The sequence below is a fragment of the Mytilus californianus genome, unplaced genomic scaffold (assembly GCF_021869535.1).
Source record: "Mytilus californianus isolate M0D057914Y unplaced genomic scaffold, xbMytCali1.0.p SCAF_11, whole genome shotgun sequence".
Lineage (NCBI taxonomy): Eukaryota > Metazoa > Mollusca > Bivalvia > Mytilida > Mytilidae > Mytilus > Mytilus californianus.
Window position 1 is genome coordinate 29,661,339 of NW_026262593.1, and position 16,031 is coordinate 29,677,369.

The window sequence follows — 16,031 nt, forward strand, 5'->3', positions numbered from 1 at the left end:
GAATGAGAGGAGTCATACTGTTTAGCCTTGTTCTTCCATGCATTCCACCACTGGACGTTAAGCAACCAACAATCAATCAATCAATGCATTCCATGAAATATCAGTTGCATTTTTCACATAAACTACAATTAGAGCTTCCTGAAACTTGTTTTATAGCTTCATTGCAGCATTTCCATCTCAGTGTAACGGTTGTAAAAAGGCGTTAAAGCAGTAGGACAGAGAAGACAAAATCAACCAAGAATGATATTGATTTTGAAAGTTTATGTTTCTGTAGAAAGAAATGGAATCTTGTGTATTTTCTGTTCAAATCATATATAACAGTTGGTTCAAATTGAGCTTAAAATTGAAAACTGGTTGCCATGATATAGCCAATACAGTGCTGATAATAGTGTTTAAATCACCAATCAAACAACCCAGATCCCTTAAACTACATAGTTTGACTGCACATATATTGCAGAACTTTCTGACCTTTCATAATTTAATTGTTTGTTTGTTTTTCCAATTTTTCCAGTCTTGGCAATGACAATTTTTTTACCAATGTTTTAGGGTTTTTTTTCCATTAAAACTAACTACAGTAGATAGACAAAAAACAGAAAAAGGCAAACATTACCATGCAGTTTAAAAAGACATACAAACAAGTTGCTTTCTTTAAAAAAGAAAAGCAATCGTGAACCTATTAGATATAAAAAGATGTGGTATGAGCGCCAATAAGACAACTCTCCAAGTCTCACTTTGTTAAAAGTAAACCACTATAGGTCAAAGTACGGCCTTCAACATGGAGCATCAATTAATATGGCTGAATACCTGTTTGGTTTATAACATCAGATATATTAATTGTAATATAAAGATGCATGATTATACATGATTTTTTTACAAGATGTAGAAAACAGACATGGATTCTTAATGAAACTGCTTTTCAATGTTAGATGTATAATTTTCTTGTTTCTTGTTAAAAAAGTGTTCTCTCTCTCATCCCTCTCTTTCTCATCTCTCTCTCTCTCTCGCTCTCCCGATAGACAAACATAACAACATGCTAAATAGAAGGCAACCACTGTATTTTCCATTCTGGGTTGCTGTTTTCGGAAATTAGAGGTAGCTTCCTGGCTAAATTCGACATGTAAATGGGAAAACAGTCGATTGATAAGACGTAAAAAGACATGAATCATGATTATTTGTTTTTGTAGTCAGTTTGTAAATAGTTCACAAAGCTATATTCTTATTTGTTAATCCCGTACTAAAACCGTTCTGGAAAACCAATTAGTAATACACTGGTATATATAATTTGGCCATTAGGGAGCTACCATTTGATTTTTATTGGAGGGCTAGGATGAAAAATTATGTCCTGCATTTTAGTTGTAATTTCTGTCCTACATTTATTTTTCACTCTATTTGGTCCTGCCTTTTTAGCTCACCTGGCCCGAAGGGCCAAGTGAGCTTTTCTCATCACTTTGCGTCCGTCGTCCGTCGTCGTCGTCCGGCGTCGTCTGTTAACTTTTACAAAAATCTTCTCCTCTGAAACCACTGGGCCAAATTTAACCAAACTTGGCCACAATCATCATTAGGGTATCTAGTTTAAAAAATGTGTCCGATGAAGCCGCCAACAAACAAAGATGGCCGCCATGGCTAAAAATAGAACATAGGGGTAAAATGTAGATTTTGGCTTATATCTCTGAAACCGAAGCATTTAGAGTAAATCTGACATAGGGTAAAACTGATTATCAAGTCAAGATCTATCTGCCCTGAAATTTTCCGACAAATCTGACAACCTGTTGTTGGGTTGCTGACCCTGAATTGGTAATTTTAAGGAAATTTTGCAGTTTTTGGTTATTATCTTGAATATTATTATAGATAGAGATAAACTGTAAACAGCAATAATGTTAAGCAAAGTAAGATCTACAAATAAGTTGTCATGACCAAAATTGTCAGTCGACCCCGTTAGGAGTTATTGCCCTTAATAGTCAATTTTTAACAATTTTTTGTAAATTTTTGTAATCTTTTACAAAAATCTTCTTCTCTGAAACTACTAATACAAATTTAACCATACTTGGCAATAATCATTATTAGGATATCTAGTTTAAAAAATTTGTCCGATGACCCCGCCTTCCAACCATCATGGCTGACTTGGTTAAAAATAGAACATAGGGGTAAAATGCAGTTTTTGGTTTATATCTCTGAAACTAAAGCATTTAGAGCAAATCTGACAGGTGGCAAAAATGTTCATCAGATTTAGATTTATCTGCCCTGAAATTTTCAGACGAATCCGACAACCCGTTGTTGGGTTGCTGCCCCTGAGTTAGTAATTTTACAAAAATTTTGCAGTTTTTTGTTATTATCTTAGATATCATTATAATATCTAATATCTAATACTATTAATTATGATTTTAACCTTATTTTACATGAATGGACACAATATTCGCACTTGATACAGGTCTGAATTTGGATTGTTATTAAATATTTGACACATAATAGGTTTCCGACACAGAATAACTGTAGTCAAAGAACTTGAATTGGTTATGTGATTTGAATTTAGATTCATTTTTTTTTTGCTTTTGTGCAATACACTATGCTGTTGCGAATTGACCCCCCTCCCCCAAAAAAAATAAAAATAGTTTACCCCCCCCCCCCTTTTTTTTCTTTTTGGAAAAAAAAAAAATATTTGAAGAAATTTTCTTTTTAATTTCTGAAATCTTCAGAACAAATTGTCCCCACCCCCCCAAATTTTTTTAACCTCCCCCCCCCCTTTTCCAAAAAAAAATTCTTTCCCTCAAGATATGGTCATAATTTCAATTCAAATTTCCGATGGAGTTTGCAACCATAATAACCCATTTAAATACATCATAAAAGTCTTAAAATAAAAAATGACATACATAATAATGGCTAAAATTAAATTACCTTCATCAGCATTTTTAAAATAGTAACTTCTTAAAATAAGTTGACAGCTAATCACCTCAAGACAATCCATTATTTCTTTATACATAATTTAAAAGCAGTGTAAGGGAGGTAATTAAAAATGTTGTGTTTGAATTACTTAATTCCCTTACACTGCTTTAAAATTATGTTTTGTACTTAAGTAATTGTCCATTAACCAGGATACCCTTGTTTTCCCCCTTTTTGGCCCCTAATTCCTAAACGGTTTGAGCCATAACCCCCCAAAGCCAATTTTTACCTTCCCTTTGTGGTTTGGAAACTTGTGGTATAATTTCAGAGAGATCCATACACCATTCCACAAGTTATTGTCCGGAAACTAGAAAAATGCTTATTTGGGCCCCTTTTTGACCCCTAATTCCTAAACTGTTGGGATCATAACCACTAAAATCAATCCCAACCTTCCTTTTGTGGTCATACACCTTGTGTTTAAATTTCATAGATTTCTATTAACTTATGCGAAAACCAAATGTCTTCGGACGACGCGGACGACGTTGACGACGTGATACCAATATACGACCGCAAAATTTTTTGCGGTCGTATAAAAATTACATCTCTAGTCCATACATGAAAGTGAGGTTAAGGTACATGTATTTTTTTTCTGAGACAACTGAGATCGTGTGTGAATGATAAATAAATGACAGGGAATTCAACCTCACCGTAATAACTATTATATTGTAGTGATATAATCATTTGTTATCGGTTTACTCTGGTTTGTTGTTATTTATTATATAATTATTTGTATATAACAGTTATATATAATTTTCATCAATTTGTATATCATTCTATTCTACTATTCTAATAACAGTGCAGTGATAGTCCAAGTCCAAGATTGGATTTTAGTTGGCATTCATGTTTTCCCTCAAAACGTTCTTGATATATTCTTCCGCATGCGTTAACACAAATTTTCTGTATTCTCCATTTGTTATTGATATATATATATATTTCTCACGACAAAATATTTTCATATCATTAATCCATGTTCTTAAAAATTATTTTCAAGGATATTTATTGATGAAATTAATATATTACATGCGAAAGGGGAATGTTATTTTGCACTCGATAATATCCGCATAATTAGGGGCCTATACGAAATACGTTCGGTTATTAGTCAATAATGCAAGTCACGTGGGAACAATACACCTGAATGCCCTCACGGTCATCCGCTGTAAAAAGGGAGATGTTGGTATGATTGCAAATCAGACAACTCTCCAGACAACTCTCCAACAGAGACTAAATGACGTAGAACTAAAGTTAACAATTATATGTCACAATACGGCCTTCAAAAATTAGCAAAACCCATACCCTGTAATAAGCTATAAAAGACCACGAAATGACAAAAGAAAAACAATTCAAATAAGAAAACTAACTATGTCATCAAGTTGTCGTTTATTAATGTTTTTGTTTCCTTCGTTATAGTTTGATTGAAATCTAGAGCCTTACTGAGTATATTATCTCTGACTCTATCCTGGTCACTGGTGAGCAATACAGGCATATAGAAGCGCCTTGTTATGTAATAATCAACATGAAATTTTCACTACGTCCTTAAAGCCTCTGATTAAACACTTACCTGGGTCAATCATTGTGCTGTTATGATATTATCTGGCTTACCTACTTCATTGGATCTTTTTAATTGAACTCGAAATAAAAGAATTCACCACAAAAAGCTCAGGTCTGCGTCATACTGGATAACGAAAGTTGGTTAAAATACTAATAAAAGAGATGATTTGACGCAGATTTGCATGGGGAAATGGAACTGGGCCCCATTATGGAATTACATGTATGGTAAATGCATAGACTTTTTACATGGCCCCTCATACAACGTTACCTAGTTTGCCCTCTCCCATGCCACTGACAGGGAACAATACTGACATAAAAAATGTGTGTAAACGTACCTAGGTACAAAGTGTTATTGGAGCAAACAGAGTCGATACCATATGGGGTAAACGTCAATAAGACAGCAATCAAACAAGAAGAAACCACACTTTGATGGCAATATATAGTGTTCAACATTAGACAGGTCAAGTTCTAAATCGTCTCGAATTTATAACAATTGTGAATAAGTTTTATAGATACAATCAAAGATCGGCATTAAAACGCAATTCTCCAAAATATGTTATAATTTAAGAGAAATCCTGAAATATAAAAAAAAAGTCACTAGTAATATTTTAAAAGCTATAAACCTTTTACAACGCAAAGGCGTATTTCCCTTTTCTTTACTTGACAAGAAAACTCAAGTTACACAGGAGCCGTGAAGTATATATATTACTTATCTGCACGGTCGGGGCTGGGATCAGTATATCTAATATATATGTTCCTGGTCGGAGTGAGCTTAAAAAAAACTGAAAAAGACTTTTTGTAACATCATGACCATGATGTGAAATGAATTCAATGGGAATTTTTGTTATTACCTGTTAGCAATTTTGTTACTATTTTTGTACTAGAAAAATGCTAAAGATGTATTTATAAACAAAATGTTCCAATTTGACGATTTTCAGATGTTGACCTCATGAGATAAACAAATACAGGAGATTTATATTTTTTTTTTAGTTCGGATGATTGTTGTGTTCTTATCTCTTTGCATTTTCATCATAATTTGTTCACATACTAATGTTCAAATTTCATTGTTTGGACCTTTCTCCTGCACTACTGAGCATTTGTTATATGGAGTACAATCCGTGTATTTAAAGACTAAAGACTTTCAACGAATATTCAATCATGATTAGTATAGCAGGCTGGACATTTCGTGCGAACTCTTGTTTACAGGTTTAGTTGACGAATACGGCCCACGTCCGTGCCCACGTCTATATATACATGAATATAAAAGAGTACCTTCACCTTTATTTGTCTTTTAAATACTCCATGTACATAATAATATTTAAGAGTCAACACATGAATTCAGTAAACGATTATGAAAATAAAAATCTGTCGTAAATGCAGATATGATAATTACTCTATCAGGATAGACATTTATTATTCAATTTCATAGATGAAAAACACGTATCGTAATACATGACCGTTTACCGTTTTGTTTCTTATTTTTAAAGTCTTTCAAGGGAGATAAATTGTTTACAAGTATTGAGACAGAATGGCAGGAGCTCAAATTATTAAAAAATAAAAGGATTTCTCAGCCGATGAAGTGTTGGAATTGCATGACTTCTTAATGTTAGACTGACAATTGAACCTCACGCAAGTCTACGACTTTCATTATTCCCGCTATTTGCAATTTTACCGATTTACGACTGCTTAGACCCAGTCGGGAATTTTCGACCAATATTTCTCGTAAGTCGTAAATCGTAAATATTTGTGAAACGGTCGCATATCGTTAAGATGGTCGTACGACCTATTTCACGATTTACGACCTTTTGTGAAACGGTGGCCAGGTGCAACTCGGACACAAAGGGTTTTTACAGTGTTGTTTCTATTTTGTTTACCCTTGTATTTACATTTACTTAATTTTTACTTTATCGAGAAAGTGTATACTATATACGGTATGTTCTATCAACGACATTGTCAAATTTTCTATCTGCTTCACCTTTTTTGTTGGCGTCTTTGTTAGATTAATTTGTATGTTTGTTTGAATTTTTTAGTCAGCTGTGTTGTATGTCTGTGATGTATGTTTACACAGTTTTGGCTGCTGGATCCAAATTATTGTCAAGTTAACCTATAGCTATATTGTTGGTTTGGGTTGTTCACCCAATTTTGTCTATATAACGGAACTATAAACAACTGTCATACAAGTGGGAGGTTTAGCTAGCTGTAAAACAAGGTTTAACCCACCGTTTTCTTCAGGAAATGCCTGTACCAAGTCAGTAATATGGCAGTTGTTTTTCACTTGTTCCATTAGTTGATAGCGCTTGATTTCGTCAGTTTTTATGGATTTCCCCTTAATGAATTTGCCTTGATTCGGTATTTTTGTTATACTTTTTTATGTATATATTAAAGCAAATTGAAATCGGAAATACTCCGTATAATAAGCAAAGATAAAAGTGTATGGCGTCACTATTGCAATCCTATGTTCTTCTCCAGTGGTCTCTGTATATGCTCATCTATTCGATTTCGTTTTTTGAAACAGCAAAAATAAATAATTTTATTGCATTCTATTTTTTTTTATTTCTGTGATTCCGCCAGGTTTTTGTTTTATCTTGATGTAAATATTCTAAATGCATTAACGAGATTTGAACATAGGTAACGTCTGATGCCTTTAATTTTCAATTAAGAAAATACAAAGCAGATTTTTTTTTTATTTTTCCTTCTGGGAAATGAAAACATGAAAGACAAAAGATAGCTTAATTTTTAATTCAAGACATATAAAAAGAAATAAGTTGATGAATAGTAACCTCATGATCTATAACCGCTTGCATATAACGTTTTAAAGGGGCATAAGTTAAGAATGGTATAAGTGACGCTACCCAAATTCGTACTTTATCTGAGTTTTGTGGTAAAAAGTATTGTGTATAAGTTTCATAACATTTGGTGGAGGCAAACTAAAGTTAAAACGTAAACCAATTTCGGGAAGTACGGACGTACAAACGGAAAAGGGTAAAACTTAATGCCCCCTCCGCTACGGCGGGGGCATAAAAAAGAGGCATACGAGACCAAGGGAACACTTTAACCTGATCGTATATTAAATTCTAGGTCATGTCATGTGGTAATATATACACATATTCTACTTACTGTCTTTCTGTTCTTCGTGCTCAGTTCCACTTTTTAAGAGTTCTGTTTCTCTTTTTTCTCCTATATCTAAAAGATATAATTTCATAAACATGGGTAAACTATTACCAATAGCTGTTCAAATGTTTGTTGTTGGCATATGACAATTAAAGACAGAGTAAACCCCTCTTAACTGTATTATGCAAACCACTTGGAATGAAACCTGAACAACTTATCAACTTGGCAAAGCGGCAAAAATCCTGTCCCGTTATAGATATCAATTCCGTTTAGTTGCAATAGATGTCGTAATATAAAGACTTATCAATAGATATAAGAAGATGAAGTATTAGTGCCAATGAGACAACTCTCCATCCAAGTCACAATTTGTAAAAAGTATACCATTATAGGTCAAAGTACGTCCTTCAACACGGAGCCTTGGGTCACTCCGAACAGCAAGCTATAAAGGGCCCCAAAAATGACACATGTAAAACCATTCAAACAGGAAAACCAACGGGCTAATCTATATAAAAAACGAGAAACACTTATGAACCACATTAACAAACGACAACCACTGAACAACAGGTTCCTGACTTATCAAACCTATTACAAATACTGGCATATAATAGAAGACGATGTTTAACGAAAACTGCACGTAGGATTTTAAATGCTATCAATATTAGCGATATCTTCAACCACAAGTCTGTACATCAAACAAAAACCAATCACTACAAAAAAAAACCTATGCCTGTTATTTCTTAAACTTACAGCAAACTCAGGCAATCAAGGATCCTCAAGGAAGTAAAATCCATCTCAAGATTGCTCAGGATGATCGCCCCGTAAAAATATACTTTAACTGGGACCTTGGTATCGCCAGTAATGAAAAACAAAGAAAATTTCGCAAAATGACTACAATATCAAATTCCTAACAATATCAAATGGAAAAAACACTGCAGGTTACTGGTGTAGTATAGGATGGTGCCAGTAAAACACGAGCCATATGAACCAAAACAAGACAATTTATATGAGTGGATCAATTTTTGAAGAAGCATTTTCTTGAGATTTATTATTTTTCTCTACACAACAAATTTGCTGTTGTTACGACAAACAATGCAATCATTATTTGTTACATGCGAATATCTATAGCACCTTTTATGATCCATCCTTGTGTACCCAAATTCGTACAAAATAAAAGAAGAAAGTGTCTATGGGACACAGATGCCCCCGCTTGTAAAAATACGGCAAATTCTGCAATTTTTCAATTTACAAAGGGACATTACTCAAGAACGGCGAAAGTGACGCCACCCAAATTCGAACTTCGGTAGTAATTAGCATGGTGTATAAGTTTTATAACATTTGGTTGAGGCAATCTAAACTTCGAGTGAGGAAAAGGAAAATTTAGCAAGTTTTCCATTTATAAAGGGACATAACTCAAAAATGGTGAAAGTGACACCACCCAAATTCAAATTTTATCTGTGTTTGGTGGTAATAAGCATTGTGTATAAGTCTCATAACATTTGGTTGAGGCAAAATAAAGTTAGAGAACGGAAACTAATTGTGGGTCGTAAAACTTAATACCTTCTCCGACGCGGTGGGTGCATAAAAACCAAGACAATGCACCAATTTCCACATGAGTGATGTCCTGGTAGATAAAAACCCACGATGCAGCGAGTGCTTGGATCCGAAATATCTCACGAAACCCAGTTTAGACACAACTGAACTTTAAATGTCTGCTTCATTGCCCTTGTTTTTATTAATATCAATTTCGCCTATCTAAGGAGAAACATACCCTTCCTCCCATCGTATGTCATCAGTCTACGTTATGCATTATACGCCCGACTTTTTCTTATTCATTTTTTGTAAAATGAATACTTCATCTGCATGTTTATCATAAGGTCGACTGAACTGACACTCCACAAAGTTAACAGTTGACGTCACGGAATTGGTTTGCTGGTTCAATGTAGTACAGAAAAAAAAATGTCTCAGTTTACAAGACACAGGTTTTCATGGTAGGATACCAGAAAAGTCGTCTTTGTCAAAATTTGATCAATTGTGTCGTATTCCCTATCGTCACAACAACTGACTCTGGATTCGAATGACGAGTGTTTCCTGCATTGTTTGGATTATGCCAAATAGATTAAGAAAGTTGAAGATCGGTACTAATTTTGCCTCTTTTTCATAAAGAACGTGATCGAGAACGACACACCTGAGAGATCAAAGAGCTAAGCATAATTTTCTACAATCTTTTGCAATAAAACATATTTTCTGTCGCACACATTAGGGCTAACGACAAAAATAATTGTTATTATAGTACAAAGAAAAGTAAAAAAAAAAAGGTCAAGAAAACTCCATACCCTTTGCTCTATGTATTAATGGTTGAGCAACACCAGTCGTAATACTCTACGTAAGGAGATGTCTGTACCAAGTCAGGAATATGACCGTTGATTTTCATTCGTTTGATGTGTTTGGGCTTTTGATTTTGCCATTTGTTATGGGACTTTTCATTTTTAATTTTCTTTGGAGTTCGGTATTTTTGTTATTTTACTTCTTATCATAATCCCTTGAGCAGACATAACTGATAAGGCTGCACAAGGATTTATAGTGACTATTGTATAGGTATTTGAAATGTCCGATTTCATAACAATGAGAACTTCGCTAACCCTTGTACAGTACAGAATATGTTAGTTTAAGATTACTGTAAATTTGAACTGACTGGTCAGGACTACTTCACATAGATACATTGTGATAAAAATACTCAAAAATAATCATAATGCTCTTTATGTTGTAGCTTGTTGAATCATATCTAAGATCTATTTACCTTTTTCTTTCTTTCTTTTGCTTGGTCGCTTTTTTCTTCTCCTTTTTATGAGATAAATTATTATAACTATTAGAAGAATAATAGCGCCACCACCACATATCGAACTGAAATGCAAAACGAAAAAAAAAATTGAGATGAAACTTTTGGCATTTTGTTTTATATAAACTTATAAGTAAAATGTGTGGTTTATATAGCAAGTTTAGTGCAACTGTCATAAAGAATTTTTACGACAAATTCTAACATAAAATTTCTTTGACAGTGGTTCGTCGCGTTATTTCTTCTTACATGTCTATTTCATTTGACTAATAAATGGTATTTGCTGTCGATTCAATTATGTTCGTGGGAACAAATTGTTGTTAATTGAGGAAAATTTGCATTTTCCTGGATGTTTAATTTCGTTGTTTTGGCAAAGTTTTGAAAATTTGTTATTCGTTGAGCATTTAAATTCGTGGTTCACCTGTACCCACGAAATTCACGAAAATTAGAATCCAACGAATATCAATGAATCCACAGTAATAGTAATTAAATAAGAGGCCTCTAAGACCTACATATATATTATACACTTTGAGATAGTAGACAACACATAAGTAAAAATCATCATTAACGGCCAATAACCAACGATTGCAGTAATGTTTGCATATAATTTTTATGCACATCTTGTTTTGCTGATCAATTTTTGCTGTGCACAGTTTCTATATATCTACTATAGTTTTCGATGTTAAAGGCAAATAGCCTTTAACTCATAAGGTGTCAATTGACAATTTCGGCCATGTGACTTATTTGTAGATCTAATTTGCTTAATATTTTTTTTATTCACAATTTTCACTCTCTGTTATACTTTCATTAAAAAAACATAAAATGGTAAAATGGTATTTCAAGGGCAATAATTCCTATAAGGGGGCAATTTGACGATGTTCGCTTCATTGACTTATTTGTAGATCTTATGTTGTTGATAATTTTTACAACTTAAGGATTATCTTTATCTGCTATAGTTTCCGCAAAAAAATGGGATATCATCTTTAAAGGGCAATAACTGCTACAAGAAATTAATTGACGATTTTGTTGAATTTTTATAGATCAATTTTTTTATTTGTTTTTTTTTTTTTGCTGAACATTTTTTTTTATATTAAAATGATTCTCAATACTTAATAAATTCCGATATTTTTACCTTTTAAATTTTTTACTATTTTAACCAAAAACTTCGAAATAAGCTAAGAAAAAACATTTCCGTAGCACTAACTCAAAAAAAAAGACCTGGTGATCATTTTCACCTTACTAGTTATGCTCTTGAGATATAAGTAAACAAAAATCTATGAAATTTTCTTAGAAATGGACATTTGAGGGCGAATATGATTCCAAAATAAGTTGTTCGATAAAGAAAAAGTCAACTGCCAGTTAATGAATGCATGAACGCATTTTAATGTAATAGAAAATCTATATGAATTGAATGGATTTATAATGTGGAATGGCTTATCTCTTTAATCATTTCTGTAGCCCATACTACGATAACTGTTTGTGAACTGATATTTCCTGTTATTGGTTAGTATGGACACAACATTCAAGCTTGATGCAGCTCTGAATTTTGATTGTGATTAAATATTTGACATAGCATAGGTTTCTGATACAAAATAAATATTGTTTAAAACCTTACAAATTTGAAATTAGACATTTACAATTATGGTCCAATATCCAAAATCTAAATACATGATTAGATTCAGCATATCAAAGAGCCTCAAGAATTCTTTTTTTTTTTTGTGGAATCAAACAAATTTTAATTTTGGACCCTTTGGACTTCAATGTTAACCAATTTGAGAACGGGGCCCAAAGTCCAAAATCTAAATGCACGGTTAAATTCAGCATATCAAAGAACCCCAACAATTACTGATGAAATCAAACAAAGTTTAAGTTTGGACCTTTTGGACCTCAATGTGGACCAATTTAAAACGAGGCCCAAAATCCAAAATCTAAATACAATTAGAATGAGCATATCAAAGATCCCAAAATAATTCATTTTTTGTTGAAATCAAACAAAGTTTTATTTTGAACCCTTTGGATCTTAATATGGACCACTTTGAAAACGGGACCCAAAATAAAATGATTAGATTCGATATATCAAAGAACCCCAATAATTCAATTTCTGATGAATACAAACAAAGTTTAATTTTGGACCTTTGGACCTCAATGTACACCAACTTAAAAACGGAACAACAAAATACAAAATCTAAATACAATTAGATTCAGCATATTAAAGAACCCAAAGAATTCAGGACTTTTCAAGAAATCCTAAATGGTTAAGGCCATAACCCCCAAAATCAATCACAACCTTTTTTTTCTATTTCTGTTATGGATCCTCTTTGTATAATTTCATAGAGATCCACAGACTTATACTCAAGTTATTATCTGGAAATCAGAAAAGCCTTGTTTTTTTACAACTTTTTTGCCCCTAACAGCACTGGGTCGATACCACTGCTGGTGGACTATCAGTCCCCGATGGTATCATCAGCTCAGATGTCAGCACTTCGGTACTGACATGATTTATAACAAAGTTTTCTACAATTGTCCGTTTATAGATTTTGAAATTATGAAGAAACTAAGGTTTCAACTCCCTGAGGCAAAATTGGCCTTAGATGAATATGGCTATTTTTTTAGGTATTTTTTGGTCATATAACTCTTAAAGTGTTTCGGTTCTTGTACATCCTCAGCTTTCAAATATTTGGCTTTGAGCATTCCTGATGAAGGTAAATCCAGAAAAGTGCTTCGGACGCATGAATTTATTCAAAGTGTTGTTTTCATTTTTTTTCATAAACAGTTCATGCCATAACCCCTAAAATCAATTCCAACCTTTCTTTTGATGTATGGAACCTTGTGTTACAATTTCATAGAGATCCATACACTGTTACTCAAGTTATCGACCAGACACAGGAAAAATGCTTGTGTTGGCCCCTAATTCCTTAACAATTTGAACGATAACCCCAAAATTAATCCCAACCTTCATTATGTGATTTAATAAGTCGTGGTACAATTCATAGAGATCCATTCACTTATACTCTCAAGTTATTGTCTGGAAACTAAATGTCTTCGGACAACGACGAAAACAACATCGCCATAGCAATATACGACCGCAAATTTTTTTCGGTCGTATAAAAAGAGAAAATTTCTTATACACTGTATGAAGTGCATTATAGGCTTGGCTATTTATCATTTTAAATGGTTAAATTATTTAAAAGATATATTAATTAAGTGTGGATATGGTGATGCTTGGAATAATCAATTTGTGAGAAAGTATTGTAATTTGTCTAAAAATGTGAAACAGTTTACCATGATTTGTTTGTTAACGATTGGAAGACTAAAATATTCAATTCATCCAAATGTTTAAATGATAGAATGTATAAGTCTCTATTTGTTATGGAATAATATTTAACAGTATAACCTTGTGGTTTAAGACACAACTTATGTAAAGTTAGATGCGGTAGTCATAATTTACCCATTACATTTGGTAGAAATTTTAGTATAGATAGATCAGAAAGAGTTTTTGATTTAAGTAACAAAGAAGAAGTCATGCTTGTCAATAGATCAACTCATTGGATAGAATTTTCAAGGTTCCCAAAGAATGACAACGGGCGGACACCAAGTGATGGATATACACTATGATGAATATGTTTTTAATTTCAATCATGAAAAAAATCGTTCCATTTATTCGTATTTTCAAATAAAAGGTATATCGATTGATTTCAATTTTGAGGGAAAGAAATGTGTCGTTTATGGTTGTTTGTAATGCTAATAACTATACATTTGTAAAACATAGTAAAACCTAAATGTAATCCAACACGACCATGTGGGTCATTGGCTTGTTTATTGATCTAATTTTCTGATAGGGGTGAGGATCTCGACCGTTTACAAGTTATCAAAAAGAAGAGGGCTGGGGGTTACCCCCATGGACTTCCCCTATATTTCATTTGATTTGTTTTATTGTCCCATACAAGAATATATATGGTTTAGGGGTGGGGATCTCGACCGTTTACAAGTTCTCAAACAGGAGGGGGGTGGTTGACCCCAGGGGACTTGCCTTTTATTTCATTTGATTTGTTTTATTGTTCCATACAAGAATACATATACATATGGTTTCAGGGTGGGGATCTTGACCATTTACAAATTTTCAAAAAGAAGGGCGGTGGGGGTGTCCCCCCTGGACTTCCCCTATATTTCATTTGATTTGTGTTATTGTCCCATACAAGAATATATATGGTTTAGGGGTGGGAATCTTGACCGTTTACAAGTTCTTAAATAGGAGGGGAGTGGGGTGACCCTAGGGGACTCGCCTTATATTCATATGATTTGTTTTATCGTCCCATACAAGAATATATATGGTTTCAGGGTGGGGATCTTGACCGTTTACAAGTTTTCAAAAAGAAGGGGTTGGGGGTTACCCCAGGGGACTTCCCCTCATTTTGAATTGAGTTGTTTTATTGTCCCATTCAAGAATATATATGGTTTAGGGGTGGGGATCACGACAGTTTACAAGTTATCAAAAAGAAGAGGGCTGGGGGTTACCCCCATGGACTTCCCCTATATTTCATTTGATTTGTTTAATTGTCCCTTTCAAGAATATATATGGTTTCGGGGTTGGGATCTTGACCGTTTTCAAGTTTTCAAAAAGAAGGGGGTGGGGGTTACCCCAGGGGACTTCTCAATTTCATTTGATTTGTTTTATTGTCCCATTCAAAAATATATTTGGTTTAGGGTGGGGATCTCGACCGTTTACAAGTTCTCAAACAGGAGGGGGTGGGGGTTGACCCCAGAGGACTCGCCTTTTAATTCATTTGATTTGTTCAATTGTCCCATACAAAAATATATATGGTTTCGGGGTGGGGAGAAATACTAAAATCTTGAAAATTGAACTAGACCTTCATTAAGTCTCAGGAAACAACATATTTAAATTTGAAAAAAAATAAAGCGTTTTCATGTTATTGTGGAGACACTGTTTGGCAGCCGCCCGTCCGCCCACCCGACCGCCCGCCCGTCGTACATCCCCAATTTAATAACCGATATTTCCTTCGAAAATCCGGTTAAAAATGACAAAGAAGTAACTTACCCAACTACAGCTCCTATAGGGAATTCTGAAATGAAAAATAACAAGCCTTACTCACTTTTGTTATACGTCAAGACAAAAAACTGGGTACATTTTCTTCATTGCACTGATGAAAAAGATTAAGTAACTTGTATATTTAGTGTTGATTTTAAGCGGTAATTTCCATTCATTTAAACAAACAAAAAAATAGGTTTCAAAGAAAAAACATTCTACATATATATGTAGGACTCGGGGGTGCGATGGGGACGCTGAAGTGCGATGGTCACGCTGAAGTGCGATGGTCTGCGCCGAAGTACGATGGTCCTTTCGCTGAAGTGCGATTGTTTGAATATTGTGACGTTTTCAAAAATAACGTCACTAAAATACAACAGGGATTCGCAGGCAGGAGGATAGGATTTTGTAGATGAATGTTTCATGCTAACAAAGGAAAGGAAGGGAAAAATAAAGTAACGAACGATTCAAGTCCCGAACAGTTTTGAGCAGTGCAGATGGAGTTTACATAAATATTTTAAACTATGTCAGGCGGCAGTTCATAGGGAACAAAGCGGC

At 33.8% G+C, this 16,031-nt stretch overlaps 1 protein-coding gene across 2 annotated transcripts in view; it reads right to left on the reverse strand.

The window, feature by feature from the left end:
* LOC127719864 (uncharacterized) overlaps positions 1-16,031 on the reverse strand; it is a 54,376-nt gene that overhangs the window by 19,198 nt on the left and 19,147 nt on the right. Inside the window, exons 8-10 of one of the 2 annotated variants that reach the window (XM_052226204.1) lie at positions 15,486-15,510; positions 10,394-10,497; positions 7,603-7,662 (exon numbers count right to left, since the gene is read on the reverse strand). In XM_052226204.1, the coding sequence (XP_052082164.1) occupies positions 7,603-7,662; positions 10,394-10,497; positions 15,486-15,510 (189 nt within the window). Of the gene's footprint in view, positions 1-7,602; positions 7,669-10,393; positions 10,498-15,485; positions 15,511-16,031 lie in introns of both variants that reach the window. The other variant, XM_052226203.1, reaches the window with a different exon arrangement.